Source organism: Neovison vison, chromosome 8 (assembly GCF_020171115.1).
Source record: "Neovison vison isolate M4711 chromosome 8, ASM_NN_V1, whole genome shotgun sequence".
NCBI lineage: Eukaryota > Metazoa > Chordata > Mammalia > Carnivora > Mustelidae > Neogale > Neogale vison.
Window position 1 is genome coordinate 78,401,431 of NC_058098.1, and position 24,033 is coordinate 78,425,463.

Below are 24,033 nucleotides of genomic sequence, written 5' to 3' on the forward strand. Positions count from 1 at the left end.
CATGATACAAAATTTCCCATCATAGAGTGTAAGAATCTGATCCAGAAAAGATTGAGAATATTTCACATTCAACGTTTTACTGGTGCCCACTCTATCAGGTACAGTGCTGACCAAATTCACAGAAGTTAAAGATTTTATTTATTTATTTAAGAGAGAGAAAGAGCAAATACACATGCATATGAGCAGGGGGTGGGGCGGTAGAAGGAGAGGTAGAGAGAGACTCTCAAGCAGATGTTGTGCTGAGTCCCACGTGGGGCTTGACCTCATGATTCTGAGATCATAACTTAAACTGAAATTAAAAATCAGATACCTAACTGACTGAACCACACAGGTCCCCTCATAGAAATTTTTTTTTTTAATTTTATTTATTTTTCAGAGAGAGAGAGAGAGAGCGAGAGCGCACAAAAGTGCGCACAAGCAGGAAGAAGAGCAGGCAGAGGGAGAAGGAGACTTCCCACTGAGCAGGGAGCCGGATGTGTGAATCTCTCTCAGGACCCTGGATCATGACCTGAGCTGAAGGCAGATGCCTAACTGACTGAACCACCCAGGCGTCCCTCACAGAAGTTAATTTAACAGTAACCTTGGGATGCATCATTATTTACCGAAGATGAAACTAAGGAACAAGGAAATAATTGACTCTCTGAAGTTAATAAAGCAAATTTTACCTTTTAGTTGTTCCTCTGTATCCAATCTTATCTTGTTAACAGCTTCGTCTCTGGAAATCTAAAAGAGAGGTGAGGTTCAGTATACATAGAAATATGTAACATTTCTATTTTTACATTTAATAGTTAACATCGTTACGTTGTCAATTGCTAAAAATTACATTGTTACAATTAACACATGTAATAGTACTCAGATTTCTCTACTGGTAGTATTCTTTAAAAGATTAGAGCTAGTTATTGATTTATAAGAAATATTACCTATTTAATTCATTCAAATATATTTACACACTTCCCTAAAACTTGCATTAATCAACAAAAGGAGAATGGAGAAGCAAATAACTACACTTTTACTTAGCTTTCTGTTTAGAGGTTTTTAATAAAAATTCATAAATCAGATTATGTGAATTATGACAAAAATGAATTCCAAGAACAATTATATAAGACAAAATTCAAAAATACCTACTTTATCATGTTCATAATCAGTGAAAACTGCATACAGTCTTTCCATGGAGAGTCTATTTTAAGCACAAAATAAATGTCAGCATAATAGTTCTTATGTTATTAGTATAACAATACTATTATGAACAAAACTGCAATACTTAATAGTAAGATAAAATATTTAATAAGCATTTCATAAAGAATTTTTAAAAATGTATTTATTGTTCTTTAGCACAGCCAATCTGTTTACTATTTATAATACAATATACCAGATTTCTTTCTCCTCATCTGTCAGGTAAATCACTCACAGGTACTATGCTCTTCCTTCTTAATTGTTCAATTTATTTCACCTTAGAGTTTTCTTACATACAGACTTTCTCTCCCCACTTTATTTATTTATTTATTTGACAGAGAGAGAGATCACAAGTAGAGAGGCAGGCAGAGAGAGAGGGAAGCAGGCTCCCCGCTGAGCAGAGAGCCTGATGCGGGACTCGATCCCAGGACCCTGAGATCACAACCCGAGCCGAAGGCAGCGGTTTAACCCACTGAGCCACTCAGGTGCCCCTCTTTCTCCTCATCTGTCAGGTAAATCACTCACAGGTACTATGCTCTTCCTTCTTAATTGTTCAATTTATTTCACCTTAGAGTTTTCTTATATACAAACTTTCTCTCCCCACTCTTTTTTTTTTAAAGATTTTATTTATTTATTAGACAGACAGAATCACAAGTAGGCAGAGAGGCAGGCAGAGAGAGAGGAGGAAGCAGGCTCCCCGAGGAGCAGAGAGCCCGATGTGGGGCTCGATTCCAGGATCCTGGGATCATGACCTGAGCCAAAGGCAGAGGTTTTAACCCACTGAGCCACCCAGGTGCCCCTCTCCCCACTCTTTTTCAACTTCTTGCTTTTTTCTATTCTCTCCACTTTGGCTGTTATTTCAGGCAACTGTTTTGTTGGGGACAATTTACATCTCTTTAGTCTCTTGACTGATTGATGACTGTAAGACTGATACTAAGGGAAATACTAAGTTTTTCAATTTAGTTGAAAGAGAATGAAATACTCTTCTGGTAATTCATTCATACTTCCTGAGTGCCTGACTGTGAGCTGGCACTGTTTTAAGCACTGGGCATACAGAGGTGGTTATACTTGATTTCTTTTCAAGAACCTCAACAGTTTCCTTAGATATTCAAATATTTTATGATTTATTCTTTTTCCTTGTTTGACATAGATATGCAGGTTATCTGAATCTTAACCAGTAAACTCCCTCCCCTTTTCATTTGAGACTCAAACTTAGGCACCTGAAATGAGAACTGGCTTACCCTTTTTAAAGCATTAGATTGGCATTTATGGTGCTCACTTTGAAAATAGAAGGATGCCATATAAGAAGTAATGCATGCATGCTTCCATGGGAAGTTTTTAGGCTTACAATTAAATTAAATCTGGTAATGATTTTCAAATTTTCTTTTGTACAGATATTCTTACTTATGAATGTATTCCACAATCTCTGGTGAAGGGGTAAATAACTTCTGAGGTGTCCTCTTGGTAACACCAATTTCTTTTACCAATTGCTGGATGCCCTGAATTATTTGTTGGGTATATTTTACCCCCACTTTAATAGCATGGCAAAAGTCCTGTTGTAAAATGTTCTCCGCAGAGGCTTCCATCATCACTAAAGGGAGGAAAAAAAGACTGCCATTGAATCTTTTACCAGTATAGCATTTTTAAGCACCTTGACACAACATAAACACCACAGATCAGTTTTGCTTATTAATGGTATATCAACCGTTTTAATTTCTTTCCTTCGAATCAGCACCCTTCCAAAATGTAAACAGCAGTAAATGAATAAAGAGACCTTAATACTTGAAATTAGGTTTATAGCTTTCTTCAATTTCGTAAAGGATTTCTCACAAAAAAATAAAACAAAATAAACTATGCATACTTATTTATTAAATAAGTTTTGTGATATAATTCAAATACCATAAAATTCCACCTTTAAAGCTGCATTTATTTTTAATACATACTTAAAATGAAATTTTAAAATATCAATAAAGTAGGAATCCAGTGAATTTTTTTTTTTAAGATTTTATTTTTATTTATTTGTCAGAGAGAGAGAGGGCAAAGGCAGGCAGAGTGGCAGGCAGAGGCAGAGGGAGAAGCAGGCTCCCTGCCGAGCAAGGAGCCTGATGTGGGACTCAATCCCAGGGCGCTGGGATCATGACCTGAGCCAAAGGCAGCCGCTTAATCGACTGAGTCACCCAGACATCCCAAATGTTTTCTGTTTAACAATTATTTGATGTGACCTCCTCCTCAATTCTCTCATTGTCACATTGTCTAATGCTTGCACAGGTGGGGGGAAATCTTTTGTCATGATACTGTGTCAAGTAAGCCAACTAGAGGACTGTTACTACTCCCATAAAAAAGCTGCTTTTAGGGGCGCCTGGGTGGCTCAGTGGGTTGGGCTGCTGCCTTCGGCTCAGGTCATGATCTCAGGGTCCTAGGATCGAGTCCTGCATCGGGCTCTCTGCTCAGCAGGGAGCCTGCTTCCCCCTCTCTCTCTCTGCCTGCCTCTCTGCCTAATTGTGATTTCTCTCTGTCAAATAAATAAATAAATAAATCTTTAAAAAAAAAAAAAAAAAGCTGCTTTTAGGTTTTGTGATAGTAAAACTCCTGTGTAAAGGAGGGAAGCGCCAAGTAGCACTTCTGGCTCCCAGTGTCACTTCCAGTAATATCTGCTATTCAGGTTTGGCTTTGGTTTCTGCCAGGCAGGTTTCTGCTAGATTCCTGCCTGCTTATGTGTCATTTTTGGCCCTTCTCAATTTGTACAGTTAAACATCATGCAATGCACAGATGTGATGGTAAGTATCATATTTAATATTAAAACCACCTCATGTTGTCATTAAGATTTATTATTATCTAATCATCACTTGTAAAGCTTTTAGGTCTAATCTAGAATGAAAAAAAAATCTTTTGTGCTTTGTATTTTATATTGGAATTCCAACAGTCAGTTGAAGCTGACCTGTGAAACTAAAACAAAAGATCTAACATTGTGTCATGGAGTTCCAGAAAGAGAGTATAAAGATGGCAGGCTGAAAAGTCCTGGAAAAATAATAGCTGAAAACTCTACAAATTTGGCAGAGACATAAACGCACAAATTCAAGAAGCTGAGTAAACCCCAAACAGGGTAACCCAGGAGATACATATCCTAATTAAACTTTGGAAAACCAAAGACAAAAGGATCTTGAAGCCAGCCAGAGAAAAGTACCTCCTTACCCATATGGAAAAAGCAATTAAAATATTAGACTTATCATTGGAAACCATGGAGGCTGGAAGGGATTGGCATATTATATTTTAGGTGTTGAAAGAAAAGAACTGTTGACCCAAAATCCTATGCCCAGTGAAAATATTTACAGAATAAAGGAATGAAGGAATATATATTTAGGAATGAATTGAGACTTTTAGATAATTAAGAAAATTTGTCACTGGCAGACCTACCCTAAAAGTATGGCTCAAGGAAATTCTCTAAACAGAAAAAATAAAAAAAGAAACCATGGACTATCAGGAAGGAAAAGTACTGCTAAGCAAAAATGTGGGTAAATACAATATGCTTTCCATCTCCTCTTGAGTTTTCTAAATTATGTTTGATGGCTGAAGCAAAAGCAAAAATTGTAACTTGGCCTACTGTGGTTCTAAATGTAGAGGAATATTGAAATGATTATATTACAAATGGAGGAGGGAAAGAAAAGGTCAGGTTTCAGTACTTCATTTGAGGCGTAAAGCAGCTTTTCTGGCACAATGATACCATGATTATACTTCTATTTTTCTTCTTATCAGTATTCCCATGACATCCTCCCTCACTTTTCGCAGAATTAAACTGGAGATTTTTAAAAATCCATTTGATGTATGTAAATTATGCCTCAATAAGTTGATTTAAAAGAAAATATGAAAGAAATAATATGGTAAAGAAATCAATATTCCTTGACTTTGTTTTCACTAATTAGACTTCAAAGCAATTCATTTTTGGAAAATACTTTAGAAGGAAATTCCTTAGTTTTTTTTATCTATAGATCTGTGCTGTCCAATTTGGCAATTACTAGCTCCATATGGTTCTTTGCATTTAGATAAAACTGTGTAAAATTAAAAATTCAGTTCCTTGACTACTCTAGCCACATTTCAAGTACACGGTAGCCATAATCAGATATAAAACATTTACTTCATTGCAGAGTTCTACTGGACAGCATCACCATGTAGACTAAAAATCTACACAAAAAAGTTCTGTCTAAATGACTGCTGTTAACCATTTTCAGTAGCTGAAGATTAAAGATTTTTTTTTTTAAAGATTCTATTTATTTATTTAACAGACAGAGATCACAAGTAGGCAGAGAGGCAGGAAGAGAGAGATGGGAGGGCAAGCAGGCTCCCCGCTGAGCAGAAAGCCTGATGTGGGGCTCAATCTCAGGGCCCTGGGACCATGACCCCAGCTGAAGGCAGAGGCCTTAACCCACTGAACCACCCAGGTACCCCTAACGATTTTTGAGATTAGTTGAAAACTGTGATTTCTAGATACAAATTTCTTCTTAAATAGTTACTGGTATACTGTTTCCTAAATTATATCCTAGCATAAATAGAAAGATGAGTGATATTAAGTGTACCAGTTGAAAGCAAGCAGAATGTGCAGAATGGCGCTGAAGTCATCTAGCAGCCAACCGCATGAAGAAATTATTCTTGTTTTTTAGGTCTTATTCCAAAGATTTGTTGGATTACTAAATATTTTAATAATGATATGGCAGCAATTACTTTTTTGTATTTTTCTATCCCATAAGTTCCATAGTGATGGTATTGGACTTGGGCCCAATATTAAGTTTGACACATGAACATGAAGTCAAAACAACCTTCTGATGCTTTATGCAGTCTCTAGAGTCTAATTCGTCCATCTAGAGAGCAAGAGGTAAGAAGGGCAAGCTAGAAGTTGCTTATGGGGTTTTTACAGCATGCCACAGTTGCAACAAAGATCTTCAGTGCATTCCTCCAACATCCCCATAAAATTAGAAGGCTTCAAAGTCTAAGGCAGGTAGAGGCTATTTATTTATGGCCATTCAGAAGCAAGTTTATTTCTGTGTCTTCATGATAACAGCAGGTATTAACAGTATGCCTATTAGGTAACTAGGTATTATGCTTGGCACTTTACAAACCCTGACTTTAATCTTCACAACAACCCTGTAAAGTAGCCAAATCAATTTACTAAGTGAAAGTAATGAACACTATAACTTTAAGCAAAAATAAATTTCTCATGCAGACCAAGTAAACTTGAGACAGTGAACTAGTACTCTGCTCAAGGCCCTTTCTGGGATGCTCAAATATGTTAAGGGTCATCTGTTATTCATGGCTTCCCCAAATCTTTGGAATGTTCTCTCCACACTGTGATAGCCTACCACAGTAAGAATCTCATCTTCTGGAGCTCGAGTCCAACAATCATTTCCTTGTTTCTCCAGTAATCAAGATTGCAGTCATGTGTTATAGTTCTGTGTGATGTAAGTGAAAGTGAAAATCGCTATATGAGGTCTTTAGTAAAGCACCTTGAAAGGGAAGATGACTTACTCAGGTGGAATACACCTTTTAGTTACTCCCCTCCTTTTTTTCCCCTCTAGTCTATAGGTCAGGTTAAGTTGGCCAGAGCTCCAAAAGCAAGTTCATAAGCATGAAGTTGAAGGCCACACATTGAGGAGAGCAGAGCAGAAAGCTGGAAGGAATCTAGATTTCTTAAGGTATCATGGAGCCAGGGGCATCTAGATGGCTCAGTTGGTTTAACGTACAACTGATTATTTTAGCTCAAGTCATGATCTTATGCTTGTGAGATCAAGCCCCTGGATGGCTCCCCACTCAGCATGAAGTCTGCTTGAGATTCCTTCTGCACCTCCTCACACTGGCCCATGCATGCATACATGTGTATGTATGGTTAACAGCAGTCATTTAACAGCATTTTTTTGTGTAAATTTTTAGTCTACATGGTGATGCTGTCCAGTAGAACTCTGCAATGAAGTAAATGTTTTATATGTGATTATGGCTACCGTGTACTTGAAATATGGCTAGAGTAGCCAAGGAACTGAATTTTTAATTTTACACATTTTTTCTAAATGCAAAGAACCCTATGGAGCTAGTAATTGCACACCTTTACTTGGGCACCTGGGTGGCTCAGTCATTAAGCATCTGCCTTTGGCTTCAGGTCATCATCCCAGGGTCCTGGGATTGAGGCCTGCATCAGGCTCCCTGCTCACAGGGAAGCCTGCTTCTCCCTCTCCCACTCCCCCTGCTTGTGTTCCCTCTTTCACTGTCTCTGTCTAATAAATAAATAAAATCTTTAAAAAAAAATATTATCTTTACAAAAAAAAAGATATCATGGAGCCACTAGAATTGTCTTGGTCCCCCCTGTTATTTACTTTAGCAACACGAACCCTAATTAATATGTAGATAATGTACAACTCCTCTTATATATGCTTTAACTACCATAGAGTCCTTATTCTATTTCCATCACTGACTAATATTCCAAAAGAAGCTTGAAATGTGTTTCACATGTTAATTGTACATAAAAGTACTAAAATCTTAATAGTTTACATTTTATCAAAATATTCCCATATCAGAAGATCCCATGTCAAAAAGTCCTAGACTTTTTTACCACACAGTAAAATTAACTGATAAGATCTTAATTAATCTCTCCAAGGTTACACAGTTAACTGTGTGACAGCTGCTAGGTTTCAGATACAGGTCATTCTACTGTCAAAGCCAATTCTCCTTTAAGAGAACCGGGCCAATTTTCATTCATGCAGTTATGACATTTTTATTACAAGGAGTGAGGGTAACCTATGGTCAGTGCATTTCTTACAAGTGTTCTACCTTCCAGAAACAGGTCACCTTTTTCTCCAAGGACATTAAATAAGCGCTGAATGATGAATTAGCTAAATTAACATATTTAAACTAATAAAACAATTTATTACCAGATTTAGAAATTCAATTTTTAGACTAGCTTATTAGTTTAAAAATAATCACCAGAACTGTCTTGGTAAATAAAGATTTTTATATATTTCAAGTAAAATTATATCACATTCTAATTTTTTTTTTTTCTTTAAGATTTTATTTGTCAGAGAGAGCACACAAGCAGGGGTACAGCAGGCAGAGGGAGAGGCAGGTTCCTCACTGAGGAAGGAGCCCGATGCAGGACTCAATCCCAGGAACCTGGTATCATGACCTGAGCCAAAGGCAGATGCTTAACCAACTGAGCCAGCCAAGGATGTATCACATTCTGTAATTTCAGGTATTGTTTGATATGAAGCAAGAGCACCACCAAAATAGGACAGCAATAAAACAGAACAAAAATCTTTATGGCTAAGTGACAAGACACACATACATAGAAAAATATAAATGCATTTTTAAGAAGCCAGAACTTACACTTAAAATCCAGAACAAATGTACTACTTAAATTACTTACCAATTTGACTTTTAGGTGCTCCAGCAACCACTAAATTTAAAGTACTAGAAGACATTTCTTTCCGTGTTGGATTAATAACACATTCTCCATCGATCATTCCTATTCTCACTGCCCCTAAAATACATCAAAATACTGGCAGTTGTGTAATAAAGTCTGTTTTCAGGACACTATCCCAGTGATAGCTTTGATCCCTATCTTTAATTGTGACTACAATAAAATCCATATTTTTACCATGGTTTTTAAGGCCCATAGAACATCCTACCTCACCCTACCTAATAGCCTCACTAGACACTGTGCTGCTGAGATACATTAGTTTTTCCATACTTCTGTGATTATGCTCGTGTTCTTTTCACAAGCTAGACTATACTTTTTCCAAGGCAAATGCTTACCATTTGATCCTACTAAGGTTCAATTTAATGTTGAGTACTCTGAGAAGCCCTCCTTGAGAACATGATTTCAAAGACTAAACATACCTTTCTCTATGATTTTTACTATAGCTTTATAATACTGTTCATAAATAATTATTTGTTTGTTTCCCCTACTTACACGGAAAGCAAGAACTATTCCTAGACTGCCTTTCCTCCTTCAGTTCTTAACTTAGTATCTGACATTTAGGATATTCAGAAGTTACTCAATGAATCATTTTTATATTTCATGATTACAATTTGTAAGAGTTGTAAGTTATAAATGTATTTGTTTTATCCTGAAAGACCATATACTATAACAATTTCCTATCCCCACCCCCCCCACACCAAAAGTCCTCAAACAGAGAGACAATTAAGAAGTCAAAGTATCTAGGAACATAAAGTCTCTAACACCATAACATTTTGCTATCAAAAACAAAACCAAAGGCAAGGATGAAAATATCTTGAGCTGAAAGGAGTCTTAGAATATCATCTAATTAAACTCCCTATGAGATAATAAATCAGAGCTAATTAATCTATGCTCTTGCTATAGCATGCTCACTAGTATTTCAAGAAAAAACATAATGTTTCTTATTTTCAAATCTTAACTTACCAATAGGTCCATTCCAAGGAATATCTGATAATGAGAGAGCTACAGAAGCTTAAAAAAAAGGGGAAAAAAAAAAAAAAAAGAACTGAAGTAAAAAGATTTCATTCCTTTAAAAAGACCATGATAATTTTAATCTTGATTTGTATACTTACCACCATTAATTGCTAAAATATCAGGTTCATTAACACCATCTACTGCCAACAGATTACAAAGTACCTGGTACAAGGGAAAAAATTCAGAGTACTTAAAAAAAATCTACTTGATTTAGGAGGACTATCATTTTGGCTAAATCTTGGTCTAACATAAAGGAGCCCTATGTGTTTAAAAGCATATGCTTTGTAGTCAAACCCCTTATTTCTGGCTATCATTTAACTAAATACATGCTTGACTATGGCAAATTACTTAAGCCTCAAAAGTTTCTCATTTTTAAAAGGGAAAAATAATAGCATTTTCTTAAAAGGTTTTCTGAAAATTATAGGAAATACTATTTGTAAAGCATTTACAATACTGGGCATGTTGAAAATATTCAGTAAATGTTAGCTATTTCTATTACATAAAAAATACTGTTTTCTGCTTAGCATATAGAAAACAAAATGATGAATTCCTTTATACTGCAATAATATGCCTATGTCATGTACTTAAGAAAACAACTTACTAAAAAAAGAAAAAAAAACTACTTGAGGCAGTGACATCCTTGCAAAGGCGTATCTGCAAGGCATATTTATTTTTATGAAATAAGTAAAAGTTTATTAAAGCATATGGGTCATTATTCTGAAAGAGAATAATATTCACAAAAATACCAAAATATAATAAAGTAGAAGTTTAGAGGACCCAGTAAAATAGGTAGTAAAGACTAGTTTGTATCAATTGTCCTAGCCTCTGACACTAATATGACAACAGGTCCCAGAAGGGTCTGTCCCCACCTTCCTCAATTACTCTAAACTTTAAAAATCACCAGTTTGTTTCCTGCCTCTGGGCTTTTGTGCTTCCCATTCCATCTGCTCAGAATGTTTCCCCCACACTCGTAGGTTGGCTAACTCCTACTCATAATTCAGGTATCAACTCAAAATGACACTGAATAAGTATTAATTTTTAAAATTATTAATGTTTTAAAAAATTAGCTTAATATAAAATAGCATTACCAAATATTCTTATTTTGTGTTCTAATGTTTAGCCTACGAAGTATTATAGAAATTCATTAATTTTTTATTGATTTAGAAACAGATAAACCTAAAGCAGAATATACCTGTGTATCATAAAAGTAACCAGCTGGAAAGAGAGGTCTAATTGAACGATCTGCCAAAAGAAAAAAAGAAAAGACACTAAATAGTACTGACAAGAGTTGCTTTACAATTTATCTTTTTCTCCTATTAAACATCAGGCTGAAAAATAATATAGCTAGCTGTTCAGTATATTAAAAAAAAATTTCCTTGGGCCGATTTACTGAAGGGGTCATAGATAAATGTCAATGATTCAATTAATGTATATCCTGTCCTAATAACAAAAAACTAGCAGGGCACGAACAAACAAGTCTAAAACTGGGGAGCAATTTTTCATCCTGGTTCCACAGGCATTAGTTACATATATAAGCCAAGGAAAGAGACTTAAGACCAGCAAGAGACCAAAAGAAATCTTTCCTTGGTATTTTATGTCTGAAAAATGCATATAAATTTACACAAAGTAACCATTTCTTTATAGAAGAGCTATAAACTCAAATGATCCCACAATATTTAAGGATGTCAAAGATTTGAAAGATTATGGGCCTTATTTCAGTAGTTGATTAATATAATGCTTTCAAAATTTACTGCGATGAATATGAAAATGAATACTAGGGATAGACTGAACTGAACAGTAGGGGCAAGAGCCACAGAGTTTATATGCTCAATAGAGATTCACTCATTTCATTGACATATATTTATTGAATGCCTATTCTGTGTCAGGTAGTATAACAAGTACCCAGGATTCAGTAGCGAATAAACAGTTTTTTCTTTGCTGGAGCCCATATCTGAGTGAGGGGATACAGAAAGTAAATAATCTCAGGTAGTGTTAATGTAATGGAAGAAAATTTAAGAGAACTGTAAATATAGATAGAAGAAATACTAACACAGGTGTAACAGAGTTAATGCCTCTATCTTACTATCTTACCTATTACTCGACTTGTAAGAATTTCTTTATCAGAAGATCCAATCTCTCTTCTGAGATAGTTTGTGGGAATTCTACCTGCTGCAGCAGCCTTCTGTCTATAGTCAACCTGAGATAGTATGAAAAAAAAAAAATGAAGTTCATTTGACTCCTTTTTATGGCAACAAACTATTTCCCAAGAACCACTGTATATGTACTAATTATCCTGAGGTTGCTAACAACATGGTCCAGATTAAGAAATAAGGATATTTTATTTACTTTTAGCATTTCATATCTCTTGGCGAAGGGAAAACTGATAGAAATATTTCAGTAAACTGATTTTTAAAAAGTCTTCCACTTAGCAGTTAACTACACAGCCTTATTATTGCCCACAGTGGCTTATTCTGGTCAAATAAAACATTCCCTTTTTTGTATCAACTCTGTTACATAAAATTGCATTTCTGTTTTCATAACAGAAAAAAGCCATAAACTCCTAAAGCACTCCTTTCTTCTCACTGAACATATACTTGCAAACTCATACTGAAGGGAAACCTATGAGAGCAATGAATTCACTGCTATTCAACATCAAAATCTTCATGCATTTCACTGTTCTTATCAACCTGGCCATTTCAAAGCAGCTTACTACTAATATGAGAATTGATTATGAAGCAGTCAGTCTAAATTCTTTTAATGACTCAAACTACAAAAGAAAATCCTTTGTTGTATGAAGTTTACACTGTGTACTCGTTAGACATTAGACAAAAATATTACAAATTCTACATTTATGCCATATTACTGTTCAGATAAATCAACAAATACTTACCACCAAAGGCATGAACTGGGAAGGTGAAGGTTTTGTTTTACTGACCGCTGTGACCATCACCGCAGTGTCACCTGACTTAAACATAAATAACAACACGGGGAAATTCCTTAAAAAACAGACATTAACATCTAAGTAGTGAGTGAGTGAATCCTTGCTCCAGTTAAATACAAGGGAAGAGAACTGTTATTCCATGAACACAATGAAAATGAAAATAATTCATCACTAGTCAAATCTTGATCCCTTCTACAAGATCAAGAAAAGGCTTACTAATATGCTTAGTCACAAGCAATCGTATTTTCTACTACTTAAGAAGAAATTTAGGCTACATACAAAGAAAAATTTCTCACTTATCACAATTAAAGAAAATAGTAAAATCACTTTCTCTGGAGAAGTATTACAGAATTTATTATCAGAACAAAACAGAAGCCCAAGTTTCAAACATATCTTAAGTCACTTAGTAAATCCAGCCCCCTGACTCCCTGGTTCTCTGGAATGGTTCTGAAACCGGAAATGGCTTACAGTACCACAATTCTAATAAGTGACATGATGTTGTAAAGATAGTCAGTAGCGGTCTCCATAAGCATTTTTAAGATGAAAATTTAAAAATCTGGACTTTTACCTGTACTACCGCAGAGCCATCTGCAAATCTGGCCAGCTTTCCAGAGGATATTTCTAGTTTTCTGTTTAAAAATAAAAATTCATTACAAAAGGACTTAGATCATCAATTCAAATCGCAGTTCAGTATAAAATAATCAAAGATTCTAACAGAAGAACCAAGCCACACAGGCCCCCACCCAGCAAAAAACAAGTTAAAAAAGGGATAGAGTTCACAATTGTTATTAAACTTACCATGGGAATTTAAGAGCTACTTAAGGAAAAATAAAGGCGACACAGGAGAAATCTGAATGAAAGATAAAATACTTTGGGGGTGGAGAAGTTGTTCTTAAATATTAATACCCATTTATAACCTTCGTTTAGTCTCTCATTCCTTGTTGATAAAAGTAGCCTTTTGACAGACAAGTAAGATCATTTCTCTACTTAAAATCCCTTAAAGTATCCCTAGTACTTTCAGGACAAAATATAAATTCCCAAATATTGCCTGCAAAGACATTCATGTTCAACAATGGTGCCAAGACAAGTCAGTGGGGTGGAGGTGGGAAGAATAGCCTTTACAACCAGTGGTGCTGAGACAAGTAGGTATCCATATGCAGACAAGTTAATAAAGTTGGATCTCCTTCCTCATACTATAAATAAAAATTAATTCAAAATGTAGTACGAACCTAAATGTAAGAGCTAAAACTGTTAGGATTCTTAGGAAAACACATAGGAGTAAATCTTCATAAACTTGGGTTAGACAATGCCTTATATATGACATCAAAAGCACAAGTGACAGAAGAAAAAATAAATTGTCCTTTATCAAAATTAAAAATTTTCTTGGTTCAAGGGATATCAAGAAAGTGAAAGAAAACCCACAGAATAAAAGAAAATATTTGCAAATCACATATCTAACAAGGGACTTGTATCTAGAATATGTAAAGAATACTTATAACCAAATAAAAACACCAACCTAATTTTAAAATTGGTGAAGGATTTGAATAGAAGTCTATATACAAAGAAAATCTACTAAATATCCAGTTAAGTACATGAAAATATGCTCATGTACATAGGGAAATGCAAATCAAAACCATAATGTGATATTACTTCACATCTACTACGATGGGTGTAGTAATACAGATCAATAACAAGTGTTGGTGAGGCTATGGAGAAACTAGAACCCTCATATAGTATTTGTGGAAATATAAAATAGTACATCTCCCTTGCAAAATAATCTGGCAGTTCCTCAGTAGGTTAAACACGTAAGTTGCCAAGTGATCCAGCAATTCTACTCCAAAGTAAATGCCAAGAGAAATTAAAACTTTTTATGTCCATCCAAAAATTTGCATAGGAACATTCATAGCCAGAGCATTATTCATATGGCTCCCAAATGGAAACAATCAAAATGTATATCCACTGATGAATGAACAAAAAAAACGTGGTCTCAGTGCATACAATGGAATATTATTAAGCCATTTAAAAAATGGAAGTATTGGGGTACCTAGATGGCTCAGTTGGTTCAGTGTCCAACTCTTGGTTTCCACTCAGGCTGTGATCTCATGAGTCATGGGATCAAGCCCTCTCAACCCCCTCCCCCAAATCAGGTACCTCACTCAACAGGCAGTCTGCTTGAAAGATACTTTCCCTCTGCCCCTCCCCGACTCTTGTGTTTTATCTCTCCCTCTCTCTAAAAATAAATAAATCTTCAAAAAAAAATGCAGTATTGCTATGTGTTACAACATGGATATAGCTTACAAACATAGTAACTGGGGACACCTGGGTGGCTTAGCCATTTAAGCATCTGCCTTTGGCTCAGGTCAAGATCCCAGGGTCCTGAGATCAAGTCCCACATAGGGTTCTTTGGTCAGCAGGGAGGCTGCTTCTCCCTCTACCTCTGCCTCTCACACCTGCTTGTGCTCTCTCTCAATCTCTGGCAAATAAATAAGCAAAATCTTAAAAAAAAAAAAAAAAGAATTTTCATACCTTAAAAAAAAAAGAAACATAATAAATGAAAGAAGACAGTCACAGGAGACCATACACCATTGATTCTATTTTATGAAATGCTCACAAGAGGCAAATCCATAGAGACAAAAATTCTCTAGATTAGTGGCTGCCTGGGGCTATGGAGATAGGGGAGAAATGGGAAGTTACTGCTAATGGGCCTGAGATTTCTTTTGGGGGTGATGAAAACATCCTAAAATTGACTGTGGTGATGGCTGCAACATTGTGAATAGTAATTTTATAATACTATTTAATATAGTAATACTGTTACTATACTATTTATATAATAGTAAATTTTAAATGGGTAAATTGTACAGTATGGAAATTATATATAAACAAAATGGTCTTTATAGATATTAAATAGGTGGTATTATCAGCCTTAATTCCCCAGCTTCTGCAGAGTACAAAAAGAGGTTACTTAAGGCTTGAAACAGATCAGCAAAACTTGTTAAAGAAACCAAAATTCATAAGTGTTTTGTGAAGTCAAACCAACTCAGTGATTCCTGAAGATACCGAGAAAGATGTTCTGTCCTATGAAGCCTGCTTCAGAAACATTCTATCATGGTCCAGTGCTGAATACACATACATACATACATACACACATAGGCACATGCTAATGCCCTGCCCACCGTCTCCTTCATATGCAAAAGGGATAAAGAGATAACTCAATATTTCTACCCATTAAACACTTCTGTCAGAAGCCTCAGTTAATGAAAAGAATATTTATCTATTCAGATAGACTCATTTTGTTAAAATTGAAAGCCAAAAAAAAAAGCATGTATACTTGTACTCAGTCATAACTTTGAAAAATTGATTTTAACCACAAGAAATATCTGAGAAATTCTAGATGGATTTCTGTTACTGTTCAACACAGATGTTGTGATGACAGCCTACAATAAAAACGGGTCTACCCTGATAGATGGAATGAGGAACTGCAGAGATAAGGCTTGAGCTGACATAGTATGTGGAGGGAATGAGATGCTCAGAGCCAGTCACATAGTGTAGACTCAAGCGAAGTCCCACCAACCTATAGCTAAAATCAGGTTTTATGTGTAAAATGTAAATTTGCGGTCTTGAAATTTTGTTTACTCTGAAGTAAGAATATGCTACCAGTACTTCTCAAGACCTAACAGGAATTGGCATTTCATCCAAAAATGTAAATTCTGAGTGATTCCTGTGAAAGAAAGGGGAGTATTCTCTAAAGTAAATTGAAGTGGCCCCAAGACCGCGAAGAGGAGCTGAGAAAGCTCTAGTTCTATTCCATTAATGGGGATCTGGACCCAGAATTTTTGAGATTGTCCACTGTGGCATATTCTTTTGCATATCCTCAGTGATAATAAGTCTTTATTCTTTAATGGAGATATAATTTGTACAGGGGACCAAAAGAAGGCAGTAGAAAACAGAGGTTAAGAACGTGGGTTCTTGGGACGCCTGGGTGGCTCAGTTGGTTGGACGACTACCTTCGGCTCAGGTCATGATCGCGGAGTCCCGGGATCGAGTCCCGCATCCGGCTCCCAGCTCCACGGGGAGTCTGCTTCTCTCTCTGACCTTCTCCTCCCTCACGTTCTCTCTTACTGTCTCTCTCTCAAATAAATAAATAAAATCTTAAAAAAAAAAAAAAGAACGTGGGTTCTTTCTGAATAATGGTAAGCATCACTGGAATAAAATACTTCAGTCTGCAAAAGACATATATCACTTTTTATTAGGTTCCACTGGTGAACAGCAGTCACATGGCCCCACCTATGCAGGGACCAGCAGTGTACCAAAGAGAGCACACATACTCACAAAGCTTGAGGCAAGGAGTACGTGACCCACTCCTCTGCTAAGCAGCCCTTCCCAATTTTATCAGCAGGCAGAGAAGTGAAGCTGAGGAAACACTGTTAAGCTTCTACAGCTGACCTATTTTTGATTGACCTATTTTGATTGAACCAGTGAGAAAAACAAATAGGCCTGCAGTACCCCTAGATATTCTCATACATGTACACTTCCATTTATATGCTTATTCAAACAACACTTGGATTTATATATTTATTCAAACACCACATTCTCCTGCCTTCTTTATTCCCTCTGTTGAGTCTACTCAGTGTCTTCAGTAGGGTTCCTAGCGCACCCACCAGATAGTCCTATGGTCCTAACTTGGTGATTGCCCTGATTTGAACTGTTTTTCTCCCAGGTGTATACAATTTATATTACACAAAGAACCAGGTGGTTCTTTTCATTATATCTCATGATCTCAGCTGGTGTTAACTGACCTATGTAACTTCTCCTGTTCATGCACTTTTAGTTCTGTTTTTGGTGCAAACTTACTACTTTTATATATATTGATTTTACCTCTTATCAATTCAGTATTTTACATGTAAAATACCTCCAGATACAGACAAGATTGATAACACACGGTCCTTTGGGTGGCTACGGAAGGAGATTTCTGAGCCTTTTAAAATGTTGAGCCATGTGAATGTTTACCTAATGTGAATGAATAACTAATACAAAAAACCACTTGAAAACATTAAATAAAAAGGATTAGGATGAGTAGTGAGATTCTATTGGTGGGAAGAAGGGTGGGAAAAACGTGGAAAAACGAAGAGATGGTTGAACAGAGTCAGCTGCCACAGGGAGTACAACTCCAAGGAGAAAGATATTCTAAAAAAACATTTTTAGAAACATCTGTAGAATGTAACTGTAGAATCCAACTTCCAATGAAAAAAATTCACTACAACAACAATAACAACAACAACAAACAAACAAACAAAACCCCCAAATATCTTTAGGATTCAGCCTCTGCCTGTCACTTGGCCTTACCTTTGATGCTAAATTCACATTTCACCTATTGCTTCATACACAGTGAGTTATCTGTAGTTACTCAAAAGCACTGTCACCTACCTGTAATTGCACTTCCACTTTCTCCTTGCTAATTCCTTCTCCTCCCCCTTCAAGATTCACCTCCCATGACAAGATTTAGGGTGGGATAGAAATGCCTTTGTGCTCCTTTGGCACCCCATTCACACCTCTCTCACAGTCATTTTCCTAGCATCTGTGTTTTTCTTACTCCCTATCAGAATCTGTATCTACAGTGCCCTGTACACAGCAGATGCTCAATTAAAGCTTGTTGAACTGAAAATTAAACAGTTGCCTCAAAGGCTACTCTGAGTATTAAGTACAGCATTTGAAAAACACAATAGTATATAGTTTCCTAAAGCACTGTATATAATACACATGGTAACGAGTATAAAGTGAATGGCATATAGTAGTCAAATTCAATAAATGTTGCAAAAAAAAAAAAAAACCTAATACAAAGATGAAAGAATTGATTTACCCAGAAGGTATGATATATAGGAATCTAGTTGTTGCAACACATGACACAGGTTCAAGAACTAACTACAAGAGATCCAATTTATTTATCCAAATAAATAATAAATATTTATTTATTTAAATAAATAAAATCTTAAAAAAAAATCAGAATATCAGAATCAGAGAATGCCAGAGGTGGAAAGAGCCTTAGAGATCATCTAGTCTGGGGATCAACAAAGTATATAGCCTGTTTCTGTACAGACTTTCAGCTATTTCTTTCTTTTCTTTTTTACATTTTTAAGATTTTTTTAAAAAATTTATTTATTTGACAGAGAGAGATCACAAGCAGGCAGAGAGGCAGGCAGAGAGAGAGAGGGAAGCAGGCTCCCCACTGAGCAGAGAGCCCGATGCGGGACTCGATCCTAGGACACCGAGATCATGACCTGAGCCAAAGGCAGCGGCTTAACCCACTGAGCCACCCAGGCGCCCCTCTTTTTTACATTTTTAAAGTGTTTGTAAACATACACCAATATATGACAGTATGCAGCACACAAAGCCTAAAGTATTTACATCTGGCCCCTGAGAGAAAAAATTGACCCTTGACCTAGGCCAGTCTCATTTTGTGACAAAAAAGTAACTTTTCAGGATCAGTCATTCAGTAAGTTAGGAAGGAAGACCTGTAATCAGTGGCAGATTTTGGGGTTTTGTACACACAGGGTCAAAGATTTTAAAGTACCTATGAAAAATGTAGATATATAAAGTAAGCATTAGCAATTTCATTTACTCTAAAAATCTGTTTTTAAAAAGTGATTTTTTTTTAAGATTTTATTTATTTGTCAGAGAAAGAGGCAGCACTCGAGCACAGGCAAGGGGAGCAGCAGGTTCCTCCTACTCCCCCACCCACCCAGCAAGGAGCCCAATGTGGGACTCGATCCGAGGATCCTGGGATCATGACCTGACTGAGGGGAAGGCAGACGCTTAACCGACTGAGTCACCCAGGCGTCCCTAAAAAGATTTTAGACATGAATTATGGCAAACGGACTCAAGTATGCGCTTGGAAGAGAAGCAAAATCCACATAGTCTCAAAGTAGGTGACTCTGAGAAAGCTACCCTTTTTGGGCTTCTGTTTGAACCATGAAATGAGGTAAAAGCACCTTTACTGCAGGTTTAAAAAGCATGTATCATGTAACTTCAATAAATTGAAGTTTTCCTTTCCTTCCTACCCAGGGTCATACTGACCATGCATTTAGGGAATAAATTGGATTTGATGACGCACGCATCCACTGTCAATTCCATATCCTGAAGTGAAATGTTTCCCACTTCAGAATCCGAGTCTCCGCAAATAAAGGGGACGAAAGTCAGGTGGACTGACTCAGCTGGAGAAAGGAGCCGGAAAGGGGTAAAAGGGAGGACCGAGAAGCAAAGGACATGAGGCTGAAACAGTGCGGGAAGGAGAATGGTGCCAGGAGACATACACCAAATCCAGAAAGACATACCCCAAATCCAAAAATGCCAGAAATCTGGCATTTAGGTTTGGGGTAAAGAGGGGTAAATGAGACCCGCGCTGCCAGATTCCTAGGCTGGGAAATCAATGTACCTCGGGCTGCCTGGACGGGACGCCTTGTGAAAGGGCACAGGACGCACGTTGTTCCTTACCTGCTGCCTAAATCCACAGCCACGGCTCGGAACCTCGCGCCACCCCACAGAGTTCGCACCTGTAGCTGGGTGAGCGTCCGATCCCGCCCTGGCAGACGAGGGGGACCATCGCAAAGCGGACGAAGTCGGAGGCACGAGCAGCAATGCCTGCAGGCCGCCATGACACCCGGCACGCGATCACCCCGGGCTGCACCCTGATTGGCTAACTCTGACGGTGGGGCGGAGCCTGATGCAGTTTCGTTTCCGAGGTGCGGGGCTTGGGGAACTCCGGGGAAGCGGATACCTTCGTCGCTTTCTACGAAGACTAGAGAGGGTCAAAACTATCTGAACGCAATTGTGACACCTTCTCTTTCCTTTTTAAGAACCTGCCAGTGAAAGGCAATTGGAAAATTAATGCCTTTTGTGTATGTGTGTGCTATCGCAATTTAAAAGAAAGTCCCAGAATGATGCAAATGTTGAACAAGTAGGGTAAATATAGTAGTAATAGAAGTCATCAGACAAAACATTATTATTTGGCTTCTGTGAACTGAGAATTAGAGGAGAATTTGTGTAGTGGACCATGGAAAGAGATCTCTCTCTTCTCTCCTCTGCCTTGATTTTTATTTTATAAATTTCACACAAATAGTACAGCAAAGGTTTATGTTAATTTATTTCTAGTAAGTTAATTTCACTTCTTAATGACCTATATCATCATTTTAGATCTTTGACATCATTTGTTACTCATCTTCCTCTCTATTGTTAGTATTCAGCAACTCATTTCTCTGCCCCTTTTGATCAAGTGTCGTTATTTTTTTAAACCAACTCTTAATAAATGCAAAATGCCAGCTACTGTTTAAAAGAAATGTTTTGGAAAAATGAAGAAAAGTAGTTTTTGGAATTTGAATTGGATAAATTTTCAGGGAGTAAATCTTTTATACCTCTTTTAATCCTGTTAGAACATCTTCATATGGTTCCTTGAATGAATCAATGATAATTTTTTTTTATTATGATCTCTTTTAAGATCATAACCTCCTTCATTCAAAGAAATCCAAACAACAAAATCCAACATACACTCAAACATGGTTTTAAGAACTAAAAATGTTGAACTTCAAACAGACAAATGATTTAGTAGCAAAGCAGTTCCCTGACACCTTGGTTTTCATGAGATATTAATACTTATTTGGAATGTCCATGTCAATAGAAGGAATTATTACTAACACTGCTAGGGATACTTAGTAATAAGTTTTTTTCCCTCTTCCTCTACATTTGACTTCACTGCCGTTACTACAGTGTTTTCTAGACCAATCTATTGAAATCTGTACTAATGACAAATCTATCATAATCTACTTGCCATAATACAACATGACTTTGGATTTATAAAGCACTTAAGTACTATTTAATCACTTCAATCAGGTGGTATTGCCTAATAGTTCAGAGCATAAACTTGAAGTTAGTCTTGAGTCGTCCCAGTCTTAGCTCTGCCCATTTTCTAGTTGTCTGACCCTACCTCTCTAAGCCTCAGTTTCCTCATTTGTAGAAATGGATACCAGTATGAATCTCATAGGTTTTTTAAAAGATTAAATGTGACTCAGTGGTTTAAGCCTCTGCCTTCAGCTCGGGTCATGATCTCAGGGTCCTGAGATCGAGCCCCGCATCGGGCTCTCTGCTCAGCGGGGAGCCTGCTTCTCCCTCTCTCTCTGCCTGCCTCTCTGCCTACTTGTGATCTCTCTGTGTCTATCAAATAAATAAATAAAAATCTTTAAAAAAAAAAAAAAGATTAAATGTGACAAATGGGGGCGCCTGGGTGGCTCAGTGGGTTAAAGCCTCTGCCTTCGGCTCAGGTCATGATCCCAAGGTTCTGGGATCGAGCCCCACGTCAGGCTCTCTGCTCCGCAGGGAACCTGCTTTCTCCCCTCTCTCTCTTTGCCTGCCTCTCTGCCTACTTGTGATTTCTCTCTCTCTGTCAACTAAATAAAATCTTTAAATGTGACAAATGATGTACGATGTTTATCACAGTACCTGCCAACATTGTCAGCCTCAATAAATGGCAGATTCAGCTTTGACTAGACTTTTCTTAATTTTCCCTCTAGTTTCCTGTTTGAAATACTGAAAAACCCTCTTTGCTGTAGAGCCCCATGAATCTGTTACACTTTCATCCATCTGGAAATACTGAAAAGCAGTATTTACACATTAAGTCCACTTATTTCCTCACACCAACCCCAAATAATTGATATGATAATAATTATTTAATAAATTTAAAGGCGATGTGGATGTTGAAATTTATTATTAGGTGGTCATAAGGATGATCCAGACCTATATTAAGACCTATATTATATCCACACCTATATTAAGTGTGGTGTCTCTCTTAATGTGGGGCAATGATCAGTTGGAAGCCAGTGACGGGGGGTGATAAAAGGATTCACCCAAGCCAGAACCTGAGAGATAGAAGTTTAGTGACTACAGTGCAACAGCAGAATGAGCAGGACAGCAAAGAAGAGACTGTCTGCAAAGAGGCAGTGGGTGGAGGCTGTTTTTAAAGGCAGAAGGTGAAGTGTGCAACTTAGGGAATTTTCTCTTTTTTGGTAACTATGCCTGGTTGTAAGTAGCCCATTGGTTATTAGGGCCAATGGATATTTTTGTGTGGTTTGGCTGGTCAGCCTGTCTGTATTCAGTCAGGGGTTGCTCCAGGCCCTTTCTACATTCTGTTGCTCACCCTATTTGCCTAAAAGCAGCTCTACATTAAGCATTTTAAGATTAACAGAGAAACAGAAGTATAAAAAGTTTAAATTCTTGTGGTTGTGTGATAGGAAAACTGAATGACTCCATAAAAACATGGCTTTTGCTCTTTCCCTGCTTCTGTTCCTGGTAGGACGTGCACCTCCACATTATACATGCCTCAGAATACAAATAGTGTATGTCTCCCTTGTAAAGGACAAAGAGTTAATGATTTCTTTAGAATAGATAACGTCCAAGGAAAGACCAGATAAGAATGATTGTTCAAAGCTATCGTATGCATATTTCAGACCATTAACACTGGATTTTTTTGAGGCCAAGAACCCCCTGGCTCCAACAAATAACACCTGGGCCCTTATCTTTATTCTAGCTGATTCCTGGATGCCTGAGAGTATATATGTACACCAGACCGCAATCCTCAATAAAAACCCTGAACAGAGATGAAACTCATGCTCCTTTCATTTCTGAGTTTCCCAGATATTCCATCTGTATCTGCTCTCTCTGTGTGTTCAGTGAACTCTGCTATCACTTCCTGCTGGCTTGCATTTGAATTTTTATCCTGCGTGAAGCCAAGAACCCCCTTAGCATGTGCTGGAGACCCTCTTTGGGTCCCTAAACTCAGCCTACCAGCATCAGTTGTATTTATAGAAGCTATGATCCATTGAGGTTCAATCTGAGATGTCACATTCTAGAAATATAGTTCTGCCAAGTATAGTTCAACAGCCAAAGTATAATTTAAAAGGAAGTTCTTTACCTATAACTTCTGAAGGACATTAAAGATGATATAATTTAAATTCACCAGCAATATTTCTCAGATCTCCTTTTTTCTTTTCTTCAAACTTCAATGAATGTATGTCAAAATAGTTAATACAACTGCTGGCTCTGAGGAGCAATTTCATTGAAGTAATACATCACTGCATTAAATTACTATTAATTAAAATTTAATTTGGTTTGTAGTTTGGCTTATAAAATATATACAATTAGTTTTATGACTGTATAAGAGGTACAAGATTAAGGAGTTTTTGCTTGTTATATATCTGTACAAAAAGTATCAGTGGACACCAAGGGTGTCTATGAAAATTTTTTCTCTTGAAGGATGTAGCCAGAGGGATCTTTCTAAATTACAAAGCTAATTGCGTTTCCATTCTGATTTTCTTCAATCATTTACTAATCTTTGCTTTGTGTTGACTACAAACTGTCCCTATTTAGCTTCATCAAGTTTTACTACCTGTTTTCTTTCTTCCCTTCC

General features: G+C 36.9%; 1 protein-coding gene and 1 long non-coding RNA gene across 2 annotated transcripts in view; one reads left to right on the forward strand and one right to left on the reverse strand.

Annotated features, from left to right (window-relative positions):
* Window positions 1-414, forward strand: part of LOC122916494 — a 38,270-nt gene extending 37,856 nt beyond the window's left edge. The window contains exon 4 of the long non-coding RNA XR_006386205.1: window positions 377-414. This is a non-coding gene — a long non-coding RNA (uncharacterized LOC122916494). The remainder of the gene's footprint in view (window positions 1-376) is intronic.
* PNPT1 (polyribonucleotide nucleotidyltransferase 1) overlaps window positions 1-20,251 on the reverse strand; it is a 46,342-nt gene extending 26,091 nt beyond the window's left edge. Inside the window, exons 1-11 of the mRNA XM_044263993.1 lie at window positions 20,073-20,251; window positions 13,153-13,213; window positions 12,534-12,608; window positions 11,735-11,840; window positions 10,836-10,885; window positions 9,742-9,805; window positions 9,593-9,640; window positions 8,576-8,689; window positions 2,578-2,764; window positions 1,126-1,177; window positions 666-723 (exon numbers count right to left, since the gene is read on the reverse strand). Of these exons, the coding sequence (XP_044119928.1) occupies window positions 666-723; window positions 1,126-1,177; window positions 2,578-2,764; window positions 8,576-8,689; window positions 9,593-9,640; window positions 9,742-9,805; window positions 10,836-10,885; window positions 11,735-11,840; window positions 12,534-12,608; window positions 13,153-13,213; window positions 20,073-20,233 (976 nt within the window). The 5' untranslated portion in view covers window positions 20,234-20,251. The remainder of the gene's footprint in view (window positions 1-665; window positions 724-1,125; window positions 1,178-2,577; window positions 2,765-8,575; window positions 8,690-9,592; window positions 9,641-9,741; window positions 9,806-10,835; window positions 10,886-11,734; window positions 11,841-12,533; window positions 12,609-13,152; window positions 13,214-20,072) is intronic.
* Window positions 20,252-24,033: the final 3,782 nt, after the last annotated feature.